Source organism: Myotis myotis, unplaced genomic scaffold (genome assembly GCF_014108235.1).
Source record: "Myotis myotis isolate mMyoMyo1 unplaced genomic scaffold, mMyoMyo1.p scaffold_m19_p_19, whole genome shotgun sequence".
In the NCBI taxonomy this organism is placed as follows: domain Eukaryota; kingdom Metazoa; phylum Chordata; class Mammalia; order Chiroptera; family Vespertilionidae; genus Myotis; species Myotis myotis.
Window position 1 is genome coordinate 26,403,996 of NW_023416323.1, and position 19,960 is coordinate 26,423,955.

A 19,960-nucleotide genomic window follows, 5' to 3' on the forward strand; every position below is an offset into this window, starting at 1 on the left:
CATGGACCATGCCCACAGAGGGGACTGGGAGGTCCCAAGGGCTTATGCTGCTGCCGGCCTCACCAGTACTCTCTCACCCTTGCTTTCTGCCTCCCCTGGGTACATAGTTTCATGTCGGAATGGAGCAACAACCTGTGGCAGACTGTAAGAGCAGCCACGGTTCTCTACCCCTCTCTACGTCCGTGCCCACCACAATGGGGCTGCCCAGCTGCTCTCATCAAGGGGTGAGCCCATTTCTTCACTCTGGGCTGGCCTTGCCACTTTGGCCAACAGAAGGTGGTAACGTATGACGTGCCTGGTTTAAGCCTAAGCTTCCAAAGGCCTTGCTCACTTCTATATGAGTGCACTGGGCTGCCCTGCTGGAAGAGGACACGTGGACCCACTGTCCCTGCTGCTCCAGGTGACAGCCAGCCAACTACCAGACACGAGGGAGGCTACCCTAGACCACGGAGCTGCAGCTAACCCTCCAGGTGACTGTAGGTGCAGGACCAAGCCCAGCCACACCTCGCCCAGGTGAGCAGAACCACCCAGCGGACGCAGACTCGTGACCAATAGTAAGTCTGCTGTGTCCAGCAGTTACATTTTGCAGTGGTTTGATCCTCAACAGAAGCCGTTTAACGGAAACACAATCCTAACCCCAAGCTTTCAATTCACGGTGCTAAGGCCGGGCTTCCCACCAAGAGGGCCTCCAGATTTTGCACCCTCCCGGGCCCGGCCAAGGAAAGGGCCGCCATGTGGACAGAGAACCCGGATCTCTCTCACAAGGACCCGGCCCTCCTCTGCTGCGGATCCAGGGCTGCGCTGGTTCCCCCCCTACCGGGATTTTCCCAGAGGGTGAGAGAAAGGAGCTCCTGAGAGGGTGGCGGTGCCTGGGCCTTCACACTCACCCGTGGTCTGGCAGTGGATCACCAGGATGTTGGCCATCTCAGCAAACTTAACACTGGAGGGGTTCTTCTTAATTTCTTTCAAGAATTCCCCAAGGACCACTTCACACCTGCCAATGAGAGAGGAGAAGGGGCGTGGCACAGGGCAGCCAGGGCCCATTTCTGCCCTGGGTTGTCCTCCCAGATGGAACGACACTTTGAACTTGTCAAATGAATGTTTTTCAGAGGCGGGGGGCTGAGCTCTTAGCTCCTCCTGGTGGGAAGCACATAAGCAGGAAGAAAAGCAGCAACTTCTTATTCTGCTGCCACCTGTCTGTTAGTGTGGGATACGTGTGCGCACTGAGGGGCCCCGGACGGTGGCAGCTGCTTGCCTCCTTCCTCCACTCACATTTTCCGAATCTCTTTGCCGTTGTCACCCAGGATCTGGAAGAGTCCATCCAGGATCTCTGGCAAATAATCCAGCAGGTTAATGTCTGGCACGGACTCCAGAACCAGGATCTGACCCAGGGGAAGAAATAGGAGGGAATGTTACACCAGCCCGGAACCATCGTCTCCTCCTCCCCCACCCGCTGGGCCTGGGCAGTGACGAGGAGCCCTGCTGAGGCAGCATTTCCTGGCCCTGCAGGTGCCCCCCTGCACATGCGGGCGGAAGGTGCTAGCAGCTATGGCTTTGGTTAAAAGTGCAGGGGTATAGTAATGTAACCACCAGGAAATTCAGATGCCATGGGGGAGCAGGGAGTACATGGGAAGGGACAGACAAACTAAAAGAGGTGTGACAGCCAGAAGTAGCCCACTGGCTTTCAAGGGAAACTGGAGTTTCTCAGAAAAAGGAAAGAATTGTATCCTCACCAGGGACAAGCTGAATAAACGTGTGTTCAGATTATCTGGCATCACTGGCTATGAGATTAATAATGAGGCTCCTCTGCAGCCACAGGACCTGGCCAGGTGTCCAGAGAGGAGATGTGACCAAGCCAGAGGCTCGTCACGGCTGGAGAAAGTGCGTGGGGCCGGCCCTTACCCATGAGATGATGAACTGCCGGGCGTACTGGTTGTTGGAGTAAATCCTCTCCCGCAGCAAGGGGATGAAGCCCACCAGGTCAAACTTGTTGCTCTCCGTCACGATGTCCTGTGGATCAAAGGTGCGTGAGCTGCGGAGTGAGCCAGAGGCAGGGGCTGCCTGACCTGGCCCAAGTCCTGCCCAGGGCTGGCTCCAGGGGTCAGGCAGCCCCAGAGGAAAACGGGTGACAGAACGATTCTGTATTTTGCTTGTGCTGGTGACATAAGTCCATACACTCATCAAGCCCAGCCAAGGTAAGGATAAACATCCATTAACTGTACATCAAAGAGTGACTTTTACTGCATGTAAATGAACAAATTTAAACAAATTAGGAAGAGTGTCCCAGTGATAGAATTTATAAGTTGTACAGACACATGTGAGAAATAGATTCTAGAAAGAAAAGTGGGGATCGAGTACAAATACCTTTAAAAGGCGGTCTAGGAGCTCAGATCCGCTTTTCACATTGGGGTCTGGGTCAGCAGCCAACTACGAGAGACACAGAGGAGAGAGATGGCAGAGGTCAAGACATCAATGGAAAACCCACCGCCAGGCCCTGGCGCAGCTCGGAACAAATCGAAAGAAGGCGGGGGAAGTGGGGATGGGCAAATGGGACCCGGCTAAGGAACTGAGATTGGGTGGGCATCCCGTTCTGTCAGGGCCTTCTGGGACCTGCAGGAAGTCCCATAACCCGCTGCCCCTGGGCCAGGAGGCTGCTTCCTGTCGGCCTTTCTCAGGGTTTTGGATCTTAACTTGCTGGGTCCGCCCTCCACTCTGGGAGGAGGGGACCAAGGCAGCTGTGAGGCTGATACCCCAGCAGTGACTATGGCATCAGCTTGGTGCCTGGGAGGGAGCTCCACGCACTGAGAGTGGAGCGGAGGAGGGCCTTAGGGACTCCAAGGCCTTCCTACATAGCGCTTCTCCTAGTGCTCCCGGGCTAGTGCTCTCCCACAGGGGAAATACAGTCTGTATACGGATGCACCACCTTCACCTTCTACAGGGAAGTTTAGGCTTTTCCAAACTATCAGCTTTCCCCTCCAAGCTGCGGTGGACTGGTACTTTCATAAAATGCAGTAAGGGTAAATTAACAGAGAAATGGGAAAATATGTAAATACAAGCCCGTTAAAAAAATCACTAGATCGAACAGACAAGTGTCCCTGGCAACTATGTGTTCCTCTGCTCGGCCTGCATCTGGGAAAAGGGGCCCAAGCCCTCAAGTCCTGGAAGGTCAAGTTAGAGGGGTGGAGCGAGCTCAGCCCGGCCAGAGTGAGGAGCGGTCACCTTACTCAGCCCGTCAAAGAGCACGTTGAAGTGGGGCAGCACGGCGCCCCGGGCCACCTTGACGATGTTGTAGAGGGCCTCGCAGGCGTAGTAGCGCAGCCTGCTGTCGGCGTCATTGAAGCAGGTCAGCACCGGCTCGATCAACTCCTTCAGGTAGAGCCCTGAGTCCTGGGGTGGGGAGGAGGAGAAACAGGTCAAAAAAGGCCAGCCCCTAGCCCCCCAGGCCCCGGTGCCACCTGACATCCCAGGTCTTTGAGTGGGGCTAGGTTTAAAGACTCTTTCCAGGTTGGCCTCCCAGGGAATAAGGCTGCAAGACCTTGCTGCTTTAGGGTGGAGAGAACGGCAATAAACACAGGTCTGCAAAGCCCTGTAGGGTCTCGGGTCAGAGTCAAGGCCATGACTGGTGTGTCTGTCTCTCCGGGAGAAAGGCCCACCTTGCCCAGCGCGATGGAGCAGGCAGCCAGGCCGATGAGGCCCCCTTTCCGACTGTGGGGGTGCTGAGACAAGGCAAACTCCTGAGACAGGGTCTGGATCACATGCTTGATTTGCACGGTGTTGTTCTGGGCCACGAACTCCCGGACCAGCCTGGAGAGAGAGGGAGAGGGGCTGCAGGACCAGTGCCACCAGCCTATCCCGGCTGCTGCTTCAGGGCCTGGGGCTGGCAGGAGGGGGAGAGATGACCAGTTTAGAACGAGGAGTTGGGAGCAGGCATGTCAGGGGAGGCCTTTCCCAGGTCTGCTGCTGTCTGGGAGGTGCTGGCTGGGTCACAGTTGTTCCCTATTTTGGGTCTCAGTTTCCCTTTGTGTACAACAGAATGAGGAACAGTGGGGGCATCTCACTTCTGGGAATCTGGCAGAATGCAAGTGAACGGGTCTCAGTTTCCCTTTGTGTACAAGAGAATGAGGAACAGTGGGGCCATCTCACTTCTGGGAATCTGGCAGAATGCAAGTGAACGGGTCTCAGTTTCCCTTTGTGTACAAGAGAATGAGGAACAGTGGGGCCATCTCACTTCTGGGAATCTGGCAGAATGCAAGTGAACGTCTTGTTGGAGAACAAAAACGACAATAAGCGTTGTCAGTTGATCAGCCATCTTTATTCAACAGTTGCTCAACCCTCCCTTCGGGCACGCCAGAGGGCCAGAGGTTCTCTGGGTCTGAGTCATTATTTCCAGGGATGGTGCTGAACCAGGTCCCCGTCCAATGGGCAAGGTCCACACACAAACAAGCACGAAACTGTAGCAGTGTGGCCACAGAAGCCACATTGATGTTACAGAAGCAAGAAAAATGCCACGGGCTAACTTTCTTGGGCTGCCTGGCAGGTGCCATTTGAGCCAGATCTTAGGAAGATCAATAGGCATTTTTCAGGTAAAGGGAGAGGAAGGCATGGCACCATATCGCAGGGACAGGGAAGCAAAGGCAAGGAGCTCTGAAAAGACATCAGGTTTAGGGAAGGACGAGGAGTCTGGTGTGCGGAAGGAGTGACCAGAGACAGTTACAGGAAAGGACAACCTGGTGCCAGTTTTCCAGCAGTGGGGTGACAGGCTCAGATCCGGGCTGTAATGCGGTGCTTCTGCTGCTAGCCTGGGAAGGCTGGGCTGACAGAAGGACAATGAAAATCCCCACAGGAGAGCCCCACAGCGAGCAGGGTCCGGAAGGAGAGGCTGAGTGTGGCTGAGGCCAGGGGAAAGAACAGGGACTGTTTTACTTTCTACTACGCCTGCGAGGCCCTCTACAACATCGCCTGCCACGCGGGAGGCCCGGGTTCGATTCCCGGCCAATGCAGTGCTGTTCTTTTTGCCTCTCCCTGGGAAGCCCATGTAATACGGGAGAGGAAGTATAGATATGGCTCCAAGGTGTCTACCTGGTGAGGGATGCTAACAGGGAGCAGGGCGGTCTGGGCTCATGGCGCCTGTGGTCACCTAGGGGATGCTCCCAAGACAGCCCTGCCCGAGTGGGGGAGAGTAGAGGAGGCTCAGGTCCACTGGGGACCAGACTCTGTTTTCAGAGCCCAGTGGCCACAAAGGCCGACATACTATGTCCTTCAGAAAGAGTATGAAGAAGCCCGAGATGGATGGGGAGGGGAAGACCATCCATTATCGAGGCACAAGGGACCAGTGCAGCAGATGAAGGTGGGATGAGGGCGGTCTGGGGATTAGGGACTTTTTGAAGCAGCTGCCTAGACTCTCTGTCTGATCACTTTGTGCTCATCATGGCAGGTATACTGCTTTCCTGTTGCATAAATGGGGGTCTCAAGTTTGCTTGAAGAATTTTAAAGACCATCAAGTCCGAAAGGTACCCATTAGTCTATGTGGTTCCAGCTCAGTGTCAGGAACCTGCTAGTAATTAGGGCTGATCAAAGATAAACATGCCATCCTATGAGGCAGTGACCTTCCTGCAAAAACGCTGTTCAATGAGGGGTTGGCCAGGGCTTGGTAGAGATTTAATGCAGCAAGCTGTATGGGGCACCTCTTCTGTGCCGGGCACTGTGCGAACAGGTGAACAAAACTGGCTGGTTCCTGAGCCGGTGGATGTGAGAGCAGAGCCGGGCATGTCTGCAAGGGGCTGTGCAATGGCCTGTGAGGTGCCTCTTCCTTTGATCTTTAGAGATGAGATTCCACCAAACCCACCCAGGGACTGAGGTTATGGATAAATCAAGGGCCTCCTGGTGGAAACTCAATGTCAGTTTCATAGGTTCCCCCCCGCCCCCGCCTCATCCCACAGCAGTATAAGGCCCAGCAAGGGCGGTTCTATATAAACCAGTCTGGCTTTCCAAACAGGACAAACCAGCCAGGTGAGGCCGACATCAGCCAGGCCTCTTCTGTGCCTCAATAAGATACAGTCCCCTGAGAAAAGCCCTGAAGATGCATCAGCAAACAGCTAGAGCATTGGTGGTTCAGTGGTAGAATTCTCGCCTGCCACGCGGGAGGCCCGGGTTCGATTCCCGGCCAATGCAGTGCTGTTCTTTTTGCCTCTCCCTGGCAGGTTTCCTCCTCACACAGAGGTCCGGCTGGAGGAGCCAGTCTCCTCAACCCTGCCTGGCCTGGGCCTGCAGCAGCCCAAGGGCTGTGAACCTGACCACACTTCCCTGCTCAGAGTGCGTGAGCAGCACTTAGGTTCTCCAGAGGCACTGCTGGCTGTGGTACGAGGCCCTCATGCCCTTCACCAGTGAGGGGACTCCTGCTGCGCCCCCTCAACCTTGGCCAGTTTCCGGCAGGAAACTGTGGTGAAATCCGAGAACCTTAAAACAGCTCAACAAACATGTGGACATGGAATGGAAGGACCCACCCATTAGAGACATCAGAGGGGAGAAAGTCACCCAAGTTGCAATGTGCTTTTTGCTACTGAGGACTTGAGCTCTAGTTTCTGTCCTGAGGTCTGAAGGCACATTTTTCTCTCTCACTCTCTCTCTCTCCCTCTCTCTCTCCTGCCTTCACATAGGCTTCCTGTTCTTCCAGCTATGCTGATGTGGCAGATTTACAGCCTGGCCTTATGTTTCGAGTCAGTATATATCCAGTCAGGACTGGAATTAAAGGGAGGTGCTCACACAGCTGCTGACAGCTGGAGCATTGGTGGTTCAGTGGTAGAATTCTCGCCTGCCACGCGGGAGGCCCGGGTTCGATTCCCGGCCAATGCAGCAGCAAACTTTTTAAACCCTAAGAGGTTGAATTTGAGATCTCACACTGCCTAAGGAATTAGTGAATAGTCTGAGAGCTGAGAATGACTTGTATTCCACACAAATCTAGAACCTGTGTTTCCTTGTTCTTGAGGAGTCCAGGGGGAAATCATCAGGGCCCCGGAAACAGCTGGGCCTCCCTCTTGCCCGACAGCCTGCTGGGAGCTCTGCCTGCCAACAGCATGCCCAAGGAGGCTGGGCCATGCTTCTGCTCTGCACAGGTCAGACTGAGCAGCACCAGGGTGGGAGTGAGGCTATGGTCTCAGCGGGGGATCCAAACACCCAGCCCTGCAGCAGCACAGGCCATGCTGGAAACTCTCCTCCTTGTTTCAGGTCACAAATGGTCCCTGAGCGACTGGGAAGGGCACTCTTGCCTGTTCCAAGCCAGGCTCCGGGATACATTTCCTGCCCTTGAGGGGCTCAGGTGGAGTGTGGGGAGAGAAAACAAGAGAGTTCACAAGAAATTTCATGCAAAACAGAAAAAGAAAACACCTTTGGTGAGAAGAGTGCAAGGTGAGGAGGGAACCGGCAGGAAAGAGAATGACTAGCATCTCTGGAGGAAAGGGAATTAGGTGTGGCTCCGTGAGGGCGAGCGTTTGATGGGGTTCTGCGGGACGAGTAGGTGCTCATTCCGGAGCTGTTCAGGACCAAGCAGCCCAGACAGAGGAACAGCATGAACAAAGGCTCGGAGGACGGGAGAGGCATTTGGTTTGGCAGAGTAAAGGGCACAGGTGGAGGAGACGCTGCCAGGCCAAGGAACTGGAACTGAATTCTGGTGGCAGTAAGGAGCCCCGGAGGGTAAGAGTGATCTGCAATGGTGAGTGGTATGGATTTGAATGGTGTTTAGGGAGCTTTGAGGACCACAAAGTCTCACAGGACTGAATGATGAAAGAGTATGAGGAACAGGGCTGTAATGTCGGGGTAACAGCTTGTAAGAGTAATGGGGTCTCTGGGAGGAGATGGGGAAGGGGGATCTTTGTGCTCACCACTCCCCCAACTGTGCAGGCCCAGCAGCACCTCTCATTTGCTCTACACCAGCTGGACGGCCACGTCCACCCTGAATCCAGGGCTTAACTCAGGACACCCCAGGCCACTGCTGAAATCCTGAGGTCCCAGAACCCCATCTCTACTGTCTGCACCTTGAACGTAGGGACAGAAAAGTCTCATGTCCAGGAAGACAAGGCAAACACTGACAACGGTTCCCTCTGGAGGGAAAACCGTGAGAACACGTTCTCACTCACCAATGCCATCCGCTCAGAGAGCTCTGGGTCAACCTCTGGGCCACAGCAGGAAGGGCTATGTCATGGATCAAGCCCGCACTCCTTACCAGGCACTCAGGGCGACGCAAACAGGGCCAGGCTTCCCTCTCTAGTCTCAATGCCCAGATGCCAGGCATAACTTTCCACTCCAGCCAGACACACCTTCTCTCTGGGCCCAGCTCATTCTACTCCTTATACGCTTCCCTTCTGCCCCACATCCTACCCAGCCTTCAGAGCCCAGCTCAAATCCACCCCCTGCTTTTCCTGACCATCCCAGGAAGAGCTCACTCCTCGGAACACTGAAGGACTCAGGACTCCTCATTCTGGGCCCAATGAGGCCCTGGTGAAGCCACTCCTGCGTACATTTCTGTCTCCATAGCTCCCTGAGGAAGTCCTTTAGGACAGACCGGTGCCGGGATTCCTTGCATCTCTGAACACTGAGTGAGGAATCAGGAAGCACCACCAGGGGATGGATCTGTGACAGCCAGCGGCTGCAGGACGGCACCAGGTGCAGGCAAACAGGCAAAGCTCTGCTGCCGCACTGGTGACACTGGAGGGGATCTGCTAAGCTAAATCTAACCTGTTGGGTTCATCAGTATCGTTTTCAGATGGTCCTAAGCCAGCCGTGGACAAACTACGGCCCGCGGGCCGGATCCGGCCCATTTGAAGTGAATAAAACTAAAAAAAAAAAAAAAAAGACCGTACCCTTTTATGTAATGATGTTTACTTTGAATTTATATTAGTTCACACAAACACTCCATCCATGCTTTTGTTCCGGCCCTCCGGTCCAGTTTAAGAACCCATTGTGGCCCTCGAGTCAAAAAGTTTGCCCATCCCTGTCCTAAGCCCTTAGTGTTATAATTCAAGTTATATATTTTTAAAATATATATATTTTTATTGATTTCAGAGAGGAAGGAAGGGAGAGAAACATCAATAATGAGGATCATTGATTGGCTGCCTCCTGCACGCCCCATACTGGGGATCAAGCCCACAAACTGGGCACGTGCCCCTGACTGGGACCCTTCAGTCTGCTGGCTGACGCTCTATCCACTGAGCCAAACCAGCTAGGGCGTTATTCGAGTAATCTTTACCGGGATCCCCAAATGCACACTGAGAATGGCCCTGAAGGGCATCTGCCCAGGGGTGAAGGGTGCTCCAAGCCCTCTCCAGGGGATCCAAAGCTGCCCTGCCAGCAGGACCTGGCTGCTGCTTTCCAGGCATGCGGAGAGGGAAGAGCACAGCTACAAAGGAAGGCAGAACAAGGGCCAGGCCTAGTCTCTCTTCAAAAGACCACACATCTCCTCTTTCATCTCCTGGTGCCGAGCCACAGGTGGGGGGTCTGAAGCCGAACTAGTTTTGAACTAGTTTTGAAGTTAATACTCGGCTCAGAGACTCTCACGCTCACAAATGCCTGGGACCTTCATTGACGTAAAGGTCACAGGCGTCACTGTTTCATCTGTCAGAGAGAGACTGCTTCCTCTCGTGTTGAGAACGCTGGCTGACGAAGTGCCTCTAGAGGTGGTAGAGCACCTCCATTCTCCACTGGTCAGAGGTGTCCCAGGAGGGTAGAGGCCCCCTTTCCTCAAGCCTGTGACACACGCCCCAACCCCAAAGTGCAAAGTGCCACACCACCCACCCCCGCCCTGATAGGAGGAGCCACAGGCAGAGTAAGACATTCAGAACAGTCATCAGCCAAAGGAGAGCCTGGGGCCACCGTCTCAGCAACACAACCACAGTCCCTCACTGGCTGGACCCCTGAAACCCTGCCTCAGGGAAAGCGAGTCCTTTTCCTAAGGTCATGGAGGATCAGAACCCTTGATGACCTACAAAGCCCATGCCCTTTCAGCTGTAGCCCAGCGCCTCTCTCCCATCTCCTAAACCAGTTCAGCTGCACGGTGGCCCTGAGTGAGAGGCCCCCCCCCCCCCCCCCCACTGTGCAGGGAGTACAGATGAGGTCTTTGGCATGAAACCCTAGGGCTGGGTTTCTACTGTGAAGGTAGGAAATAGGTAATCATTTGTTGAGCACTTACTATATCCAAGTAATGTGCTAGATGCTTCACATGCATACCTAATTTAAACCTTCAACCAACCACTGAATTAGGTGGTACTTGAATACCTACTTTACAGATGGGGAAACTGAGGCTCAGAGACATTCAGAAGGACTTGGGATTACACCGCTTATAGATGGTAGGTGCGGAAATGAAACCTAGGTTTTTCTCACTCCAAGGTCTAAAATCTTACCCACTTGCTATACTATCCCCTTCCTCACATATCAGAGCTCCCATCTGCTGGATGCCTACTCGGTGCCTGGCACTTTATGTTGATTATTTCATTTCACCCCAATCCCTTTTTATTTTGGTGATGTCCACATGTCCCAGCCAATAGGTGGCAGAGGTTTTTGCCGCTGCACTGATGTTCCTATGCCTTTAGAGGAGACATCCTTGGTTGAAAGGTGGGGCTAATAATTTCCATGATTTTGTCTGGGGAGAATTAAAGAAGATAGTGCATGTAATGAGCTGTGCATTGCACACCTATATATATAAAACCCTAATATGCAAATAGACCAAATGGCAGAACAACCGAACAACCAAACAACTGGTTGCTATGACATGTGCTGACCACCAGGGGGCACGCGTGGAACATGGCAGGTGTCGGCAGCAGGAGGCAGAGCGCAGAACATGGCAGGCATCGGCCACGGTGAGATGGTGGAGCAGGTGAGTGGGGGTGCCAGACCAAGGTGGGGTGCCGGTCACTGTCATTGGGGCAAGCCTCTGGTGATTACTGAAAATTCTTTGCTCCTGCGTGCTGCAGTCCTGCCAGGCACTCGCACCTGCTGCCAGCGCCCACACCTGCTGCTGGCACCTGGAGCCGGTCCTGATCGCTTGGCGCCATCAGTGGGTGAAAGCGGAGGCTATCGGCCCCGATTGCACCTGAGGGCTTCGCCACCTCCCCCTGCTCCTGAGGGGCAATCGGGGCAGCAGCTGTCGCTCGCACCTGGCACTGGCCCTGCTCATACCCGCTGCTGGTGCCAGCCCCAATCATTTTACAGTCAGTGGGTGCAAGCGGGGCCAGTGCTGTGAGTGCATAGGAGCAGCAGCGGCAGGAGCAGGGCTGCTGGCAGACCGGGGACTGAGGGCCGCGGTGGGAGGGGCCCGGCGGGGGCACAGAGAATGGGCCGAGACCCACCCCTGTGCCCACCGCAGCCTCGCGGCCCACAGTTCCTTTCAAGGTACACAAATTTTATGCACTGGGCCCCTAGTCCTATATAATAAAAGGGTAATATGCAAATAGACCAAATGGCAGAACAACCCAACAACCAATCAAAGCATAATATGCTAATGATATGCTAAAGATGTTCAACCGCTCACTATGATGCACACTGACCACCAGGGGGCAGACATTCAATGCACAGGGTCAGGCTCCCTCCTGTCTGGATCCCCCTTCAGGGATCGGGCTGAAACTGGCTATCCGACATCCCCTGAGGGGTCCTGGATTGTGAGAGGGTGCAGGCCAGGCTGAGGGACGCCACCGGTGCACGAATCCATGCACCGGGCCTCTAGTGTTCATATAACAGTATTAGTGCAAAGTCAGAATTAAAGAAACAAACTGTGATCATATACACGCCACACAAGATCAGGCTCATTCACTCAATGTTGACTGAGAACCTGCTATGCTCCTGGTTCCAAAAATGATAGAAAAAGATAAATCCAGACTTGTGTTTATTCCTGTGTTATAAAACTTACAGCATGGACTTGGGGCTGCTGCCTGTTTTCCACCCCAGTTCTCTGTGTAACATGCTGTACGCAGACGGTATATCCAGGCAGCAACTTCCCAAAGAGAACTCAGGGAAACATCGCCTTCATCTACTGATCGCTTCAGTGCTGTGGCTTCCATCTGCTCACTGGTCTCCAGTAACTGAACGGGAGAAGCAGAGCACCTGCCTCTGAGGAAGGGCCAAAGGCCTTCCGGAAAGGCCTAAGTTAACTAACCACATGTCCTAGGCATCCATTGGACATGATCAGTGGGAAACCATGAAGGAGAGCCAGGGCAGAGACAGCAGGAGACATGTTGGATTTCACACGACAACTGGGACACTTAAGGAGTGCCTCCCTCACACTGTAACAAAACACGACCGGCATTCTTATTCTTAAAACAATCGACACACCATAAATCCACTCTTTTAACATGTACAATTCAGTGGTTCTTAGCATGTTCATAAAGTTGTGCAACCATTACCACAATTTTAAAACATTTTTATCATCCTAAAAAGAAACCTTGTACCCATTACAAGTCACTCCTCATTTTCCCCTAAGCCCCTCCCCCTAAGCCCACCGAGGGCAAACTACGGCCCTCCGGCTGGATCCACCCGTTTGAAATGAATAAAACTAAAACAAAAAAGACCGTACCCTTTTATGTAATGATGTTTACTTTGAATTTATATTAGTTCACACAAACACTCCATCCATGCTTTTGTTCCGGCCCTCCGGTCGTTTAAGAACCCATTGTGGCCCTCCAGTCAAAAAGTTTGCCCACCCCTGCCCTAAGCCCCAGGCAACCACTCATCTACTCTGCCTATGGATTTGCCTATTCTAGATATTTCACATAAATAAAACCATGCAATACACGGCCTTTTGTGACTGGCTTCTTTCATTTAGCATAATGTCTTCAAGGTGCATTTATTTAAGAGGAGGAAACTGAGGAACAGGGAGGTTAAACCAGAGTTCACCAACTCAAATGCTTGCAGGGGCCAGGCAGGAAGCACACGTGCAAAGGCCAAGGGAGGTAAGACAGGGTGTGGTGAACTTGCCCACACAGGAAGCCAACTGGGAAGCCCATGCCCTGGCTGGGAAGGGGAGGCCCTTCGGTTCCCAGATCTGCTATGTGGGAATGTGGGCCCCACAGAGCCACAATGGAGAACTTTCTCAATTTACTTTAAAGAAAAATTGATTTCAGAGAGGAAAGGAAAGGGAGAGAGAGAGAGAAACATCGATGATGAGAAAGAATCATGGCTGCCTTCTGTATGCCCCCTTTAGGGGCTGGAGCCTGCAACCCAGGCATGTGCCCTGACCAGGAATCAAACTGTGACCTCCTGGTTCATAGATCGATGCTCAATCATTGGGCAACACTAGCTGGGCAAAACTTCTCAATTTAAAATACCCTGTGATCCAGGCCAAATCAAACAGGCTTGCTGAGAATCCCACCGCTAATACAGAGCTGAGTTGGGTGGAGTTCTGACCCACACTCCAAAAACTGCCTTAAGCCACTTGGTAATAAGTATGTCTCCCCACAGAGGGAGTAGGCTCCAAAGAGCCAGGTCAAATTCAACAGTTCAACCTTTATCTGATCACAGAGTGCCAGGGATTCCTGTCCCCACCCCCACCCTCACTCCCAGCAGGCAAGAACCCACGATTCGAATCTCTAATCCCACAAGCCGACTCCGGGGCTTCAGTGTTCTCAAAGGGCATGGCCTGAGCATCTCCATCTGTTGGCTTTTGGAGCTCAAAGTTCAGGAACACTAGAGACTTGGCATTCCTGGTTACCAAGAAGGGCGCCATCTCCCCCAGCCTGCAGTGAGGGGGCTCAGCCACCACCCTGGGCGACACAATACCCCAAGCAGAGCAAGAAGCACCCTCAACAGAGCGAGCATCATCCCATTCGCCTGAGTGCCTGCTGGTATTTCTCCCCACACTCAACTCTCCTGGAGAGCACAGGTGGGTCTGACCAACTTTTTGTCAGGACTGATCAGACTATATTCCCTGAAATTGAGAGCCCACAAACCCTGAAACGGCCACTCTAAAATCTTAGCCTAAGTGCCGTATCCTTTAGAAAACTGTGTGGAGCATGTCAGAGCGAGCCTGTGGGGGTAAAAGCTCTCCAGGACTGTGCACAACAGGCTCACACATTTAGCCACCTGACCCTGGTCACGGAACACAGCCTGGTCGTGAGATTCTAGAGTCCAGGGGTCCTTCAGTTGAGCCAAGCACCCCTCTCTGCGTTTTTAGTGCTGGAGAGGCCTGCCATCACCCTCTCTTATTCAGAATTTCCATCCCTCATTGGAACGCCATATGCAGTATTGGCTCTGTCACCTGAGCAGATGGACTTTGGAAAACTGACCGTGGCAGTTAAAACCACCATGGAGATGTTCAAGTGTGAAAACATTTTTAAAAAAATACTCACCCAAAGAGATGGCTTTTAAAAATAGATTTTAGAGTGAGAAGAAAGAGGGAGGAGGAGAGAGATAGGGAGAGAGAGAGAAAAAAACAAACAAACATCGATGTGAGAGAGAAACATGGATCAGTTGCCTCCCGTACTCACCCTGACCTGGGATTAAATCCGAAACCTTTGGAATGGGACGATGCTCCAACCAACTGAACCCACCCAGCCAGGGCTCAAGTGTGAAAATTTTAACATGAAATATACGTCCCCTTTTTGAACAATACCGTTAGGCCCCTTCCCTGATAAATATTAATTAGTGAATTATAATTGAAATAAGCTATAATTGAAATAACCAGAAGTACTTCCTTTGACCTGCCATAATATGACAAAATCATTAGAAACTGACAAAATGTCTTTTGGTCGCTGAGAAAAGAATCCAAAGTAGTTCCCTGCAGTCACAGCCCTGCCCGTGGCCTGGCCTGGAGCACCAGGGATGAATTCTCCGTGTCCATGCTGCAGGGCACCATCCCCCCCCCCCCCCCCCGCTCCCCCCCAAGGCTGACTATAGCCTGCAAGTGCACTTCCAACCCTCCAAACCCGTCAGCATCAAGAAGGCGATTCGGTTGGAGGTGAGGCTTCACCTATCTTCAGACTTGGTCGTCAAAATGTGTACACACTGGGATCTTTGACACACACACACTACCAACACATACACACTAAGCCAGGTCTCCTCCATCTAATCCCCATCCAGCCCCCAACCCACCATATCTTGCTCTGCACACACTGTAAGCTCCCTAAAAGCAGTCTTGTTTGTAGCTGATCCCAGTGCTAAGAACAGAGCAGTCAACCAATGCAGAGTAAATGAATGAATGAACGAATGGTGCTACTATCCCTAGGTGAGCATTAGATTCCTGATTCCAGTCACCCCTCAGATTCCTCTCTCAGGAAATGTCACCCTCCACCCAGTAGCTCCCACAGATACCAAAGAATCATCCTTGAGTCCCCCCTTTTCCTGATGGCTTCCCTTCCAACCTAGTCCTCCAAGTCTTGTCAACTCCCTCTCCCAGTGTGTCTCCTGTGCATCCACTTCTCTGTCTACACTGCCACTACCACCTTCGTCCAGGCCACCTGCAGTGTCTCTCACCTGGCCTTCGGCACAGGCTTCCTAACTGGTTTCCCTTTTCACATTCCTACAAGTGTCCAGAGAGATTGCGAAAATGTCAGTCATTCTCCTTCCTAACACCCTCTGCTGGCTTCCACTTGCACTGAGAATAAAGCCCGGGATCCTCACCTGCTTCCAGGCCCTGCCTGCCTCTGTATCTGCATCTCACTCCACCTTTGCTCTCACCCACAAGCTCCCGTCACATGGTCTCTTAGCTTTTTCCTGATGTCCTTAGGCTCTGTGGGGAGCTGGCTTCCCTTTTTGGGAAAAACTACTCATTGTGGTTGGGAAAACTTGTATGACAGTTTTTAATGTAGGTTCTAGCTGTGAAACCTTCAAGATTACTTAACCTCAGGAGTCTGTTTCCAAATTCCTGAAATGGGTAACATTTTCTAGCTCATAGGGTAGTCATACAGAATAAATGAGATGAGGGGTGTACAATGGCCAAACAAAAGGAAGCTTCTCTCCCCTTCTCTCCACAAATCAGGCAAGCAGCCCTTTACACGTGATCACTTTATTTATTTATTTATTTATTAAATATATTTTTTATTGGGAGAGGGAGATAGAAACATCAATGATGAGAGAGAATCATTGATCGGCTGCCTCCTGCACGGCCCCTACTGGGGATTGAGCCCGCAATCCAGGCATGTGCCCTGGATTGGAATCGAACCTGGGGTCCTTCAGTCTGCAGGCTGATGCTCTATCCATTGAACCAAACCAGCTAGGGCTACACGTGATCACTTAAAAAAAAATCACTGTATGGATTGAATTTTGTGGCCCCCTCCAATTCATATGTTGAAGTCCTAAATCCCACTGAGACTGTACAGGTCTGGGGAAAGGCTGGAGAATCTCTAACAAGCGCCGGGGTGAGCCCCATACTGCCGGTCTGTGGGCTACGCTTTGGAGTAGCCAAGCCTGTAGACTGCCATATTATTTCCCCACAGAAAATGTATGGTCATCCATTCATTTAGATGCCAACTGTCAAATACCAACAGACACTGTGCTAAGTGCTGAGGATAAATACAACAGGGTTTCTGCTCTTAAGGAGTTCCTAGTCCAGTTAAGGCCATTGGGGGTTTCTCTAAATTCCACAAAACAAGGGCAATGTCAGATATAAGCGGAACCCAATTAAAAACAAAACCCTTACAGGACAGCTTGCAGAATGAAAGCACTTATACAGGTTGTGCTGGAGGCAACAACAGGGCTGAGAGAAATGCCTCTATTCAAGGGCTCAGCAGATGATTCAAGCAATGATAAAACCAGACATTCCTGAGCAGAGTGAGTGATGGACAAAACCAGGTATCAATGCATCTTCAAAGCCAATAAAACCCATGGACATAGAGGCATGTCTGCACATCACCTCTGCTCTCTTACTCAGTATAGCAATACTCATCACTGAGAGTTGCCAGCATTAGTAACAGTCAGGGTATAATCCAGCAGCAGTATGAAAAGAGAGCAGTCAAGAAATTAGTCCTTGATGAGAGAAGAAGCTAGGTGGTTCTGGACATATTGAATGTTAGAGCTGAATGGGAGGGTCCTCTTAGCAGAATGCAAGCTCTGTAGTTGAAGAGGAAACTAAAACGCAAAGCAGTTAAGGCTGTGGTTCTCAATCTGGGCAATTTTGCACCCCCAGGGGACATTTGGCAAGGTCTGGAGACATCTTTGGTTGTCACAACTGATGGAGTGCTATTGGTATATCTAGTGGGTAGAGACCAGGGATGCTGCTAAAATTCCCACAATACACAGGGCAGCCCAAGAATGATCTGTTCCAAAATGTCAGTAGTGCTGAGGTTAAGAAACTGTGAGTTAATCCTACCAGACCTGAGGCCCTGAACCTAACTGTCCCCTATACCTGGGCTCCTGAGCATTAAAGAGAAAAAACCAACATGATATAGAAAAATGTTAGTTACATGCAAACAAGTGGTTAGAATAAGATGGAACTTGGAGACACTGTAGGAAATAGGTCTACCTTTCATCTAGCGCCAATATTCCACCTTTGTGTGGAAATTACCGAAAAATCGGTACAGTGGTCTGGTAGGTTAAGGAATTTGCCCAAGGTCAAAGAATGGGTGTTATGCCCTGGCCAGGTGATTCAGTTGGTTAGACTATTGTTTCCTAAGGCAAAAGGTTGCTGGTTTGGTTCCCGGTCAGGGCATATACCTAGGTTTTGGATTTGATCCCCAGTTGGGGGGCATGCGGGAGGAGTTGATCAATGTTTCATTCTCATAGTGATCATTCTTTCTCACATCGATGTTTCTCTCTCTCTCTCAAATTGATAAAAAAAAAAAAAACACATATCCTTGAGTGAGGATAAAGAGAAAAAAAAGAACGAGTGTCACATTATGGACTAGATTAGAGCCATCCAACAGCATTCTACAGCGATGAAAATGTTTTAAAATATGCACCGTCCACTATGGTAGCCAAATAGCATGTGGCAGTTGAGCATTTGAAATATGGGCAGTGTGACTGAGGAACCGGATTACATTCATTTATTTTACCTTCAATAATTTAAATGTAAATAGCCACACGTGGCCAGTGGCTAGCCACCCTACTAGACAGGGCAGAAATACAATCCATATTCTGTAACTCCCAGACTGGTGGTCTTGCAGTTTCACAGCCTGCTTCTTTCCACTCACTCTTCTGAAATCCCCCCCTCAACCACCTGACTTTATCACCAAGATCTGACGGGAAGAAAACAAAAATGTAAAACAGTAGAAGAAAAATCATAAGACATTCCCAGTTAAAGATTTTGTTTTGTACATTGGGAAATAGAGCACAATGTCCTATCATGTTACACACACTTATAATAAGACTGCAGAAGCAAGAAAGATCGAATTATTCCTACTTCCACTTGCAAGGAAGGGTGACATGACAGGGATAAAATAAACGGCCCTTTGAACCTTGAGATCCTGATTTCTCCTAACAGTGGTCACCTAACTGTCCCTTTCACTTCTCAGAATGAGTGAGAAATACGGCAGGTCAACTCGTTAGCAAATTCTCATGCTTCCCACCTCCCTCCCATCACACTGAGGACGCCTGTGCCAGGCACTGTGCTAAGCACTGAGCACAGGTCATGGCGCTGCATTCTCATTGCAGCCTTAAGCACTACACATCCATTAAGTCACTTCATTCCCACGGCAGCCCTTTGGACACCAGGAGGTTAAATAACTTGGCCCAAGTCACACAGCCGGTCAGCAGCAAAGCTGGGACCCCCCATCGCCTGCCTTGTAACGCAGCGTAGAAGGCTGGCCCCGGGGCAGCAACCCTGGCGGAGAGGCGTGAGCCATTCCCCCAGGGAGTGGGCGCCCGCGTAGCCAGGGCGGGTCCCGCCTCCGCCCCCGCGCCCAACCCTGCATGCCCGCGGCACTCACTTCTCGATCTCCAGCGCGGCCACCTTCCGCTTTTCGTAGAGCTTGTCATTGAGGGCGCGCACGATGTTGGGCGTGAGCGGCGCGAAGTCCTTCTCGGGGTTCATGGTGGCAACTCGGGGTGCCCCCCGGAGCCCCGCGACTCCTCAGCCCGCGACTGCCCGGGCTGCGCCGGGGACCAGGGGAGTCTGCGGCTCCGTGCTGCCTCCGGCGCTGGCGCATGGGCCACGCCGCCCCGGCCCGCCTGCCTCGCTCCGCCGCGCGCGCCGATTCGGAACCCGGGCCTGGACCCCGCCCCCGTACACCTGTCCCCGGCGACTCACACGACCAGCTCCAGCCCCGCACCTGCCGCGCTCAAGGGGCAGCGGCCATGTTACACCGCTCACGTGACTCCGCAGCCGCTTCCGCCTTCCGCCTGGAGGCCCCGCCCCTCGCCAGCCACGCCCCCTCGCGCAGCCCATCGTGGCTTGGCCACGCCCCCGAGGCCCCGCCTCCTCCTCTCACTCCGGCCTTCCACCTCTTCCCCCCATGGCCTGAGTCCGGTTTGCGACCAGCTGGGCGGGGTGGGTATCCTTTGCCCTTAGCTTCCCGCAGGTGGTGGGCTTGGGGCCTGGTGGGCTTCCGCAGACGCTCGTGAGAGGGCAGGGGCTCTTGGAGCATGACTTAGCATAATTTATTCAATGCTCACGGAATCCACCAGTTCATTCACTACTTAGTCATTGATTTCACATATGCCAATGGTTCCCAAATTGGAGTGACACCATCATGATTTTTGCCATATTCTAGCCACTTACTTTAAAAATATTTTTCTCAAATCAACTCACTTAAAATCTTTTAAATTCCTACGTTATCCTTGCTTATGACCCAAAATCATGCTTTTGAATAGTTGTATATTTTTCTAAAACATTAAATTCTCAGTAAAAAACGGAACTACCGGTCTACCACCTAAAATCTCAGGTACCAACAGTGGCTGATGCCCCACTATTTGGGACTGGAAATGTGTTTACCAGGCGCTGATACCTGAAAGGGCTCGATTCCAGACAGCAGAAACCCCAAATCTGGGTGTAGGTCCACAGATGGAGCCACTATACAGCAGCCCCTCCAAGTGCCGTGAGTGTCACACT

The 19,960-nt window shown here is 52.0% G+C and overlaps 1 protein-coding gene and 2 non-coding genes across 6 annotated transcripts in view; 2 read left to right on the forward strand and 1 right to left on the reverse strand.

Moving 5' to 3' along the window:
* Positions 1 to 19,238, reverse strand: part of VAC14 (VAC14 component of PIKFYVE complex) — a 94,801-nt gene extending 75,563 nt beyond the window's left edge. For 2 of the 4 annotated variants that reach the window (XM_036345342.1, XM_036345343.1), the window contains exons 1-7: positions 18,840 to 19,238; positions 3,654 to 3,877; positions 3,220 to 3,387; positions 2,365 to 2,427; positions 1,903 to 2,010; positions 1,273 to 1,382; positions 888 to 994 (exon numbers count right to left, since the gene is read on the reverse strand). In XM_036345342.1, the coding sequence (XP_036201235.1) occupies positions 888 to 994; positions 1,273 to 1,382; positions 1,903 to 2,010; positions 2,365 to 2,427; positions 3,220 to 3,387; positions 3,654 to 3,877; positions 18,840 to 18,888 (829 nt within the window). In that variant the 5' untranslated portion in view covers positions 18,889 to 19,238. The remainder of the gene's footprint in view (positions 1 to 887; positions 995 to 1,272; positions 1,383 to 1,902; positions 2,011 to 2,364; positions 2,428 to 3,219; positions 3,388 to 3,653; positions 3,878 to 18,839) is intronic. The other 2 variants (XM_036345344.1, XM_036345346.1) reach the window with 2 other exon arrangements.
* TRNAG-GCC lies at positions 6,101 to 6,171 on the forward strand. Its single transcript has one exon. It is a non-coding gene; the product is annotated as a tRNA-Gly (tRNA).
* Positions 6,782 to 6,852, forward strand: TRNAG-GCC. Its single transcript has one exon. It is a non-coding gene; the product is annotated as a tRNA-Gly (tRNA).
* Positions 19,239 to 19,960: the final 722 nt, after the last annotated feature.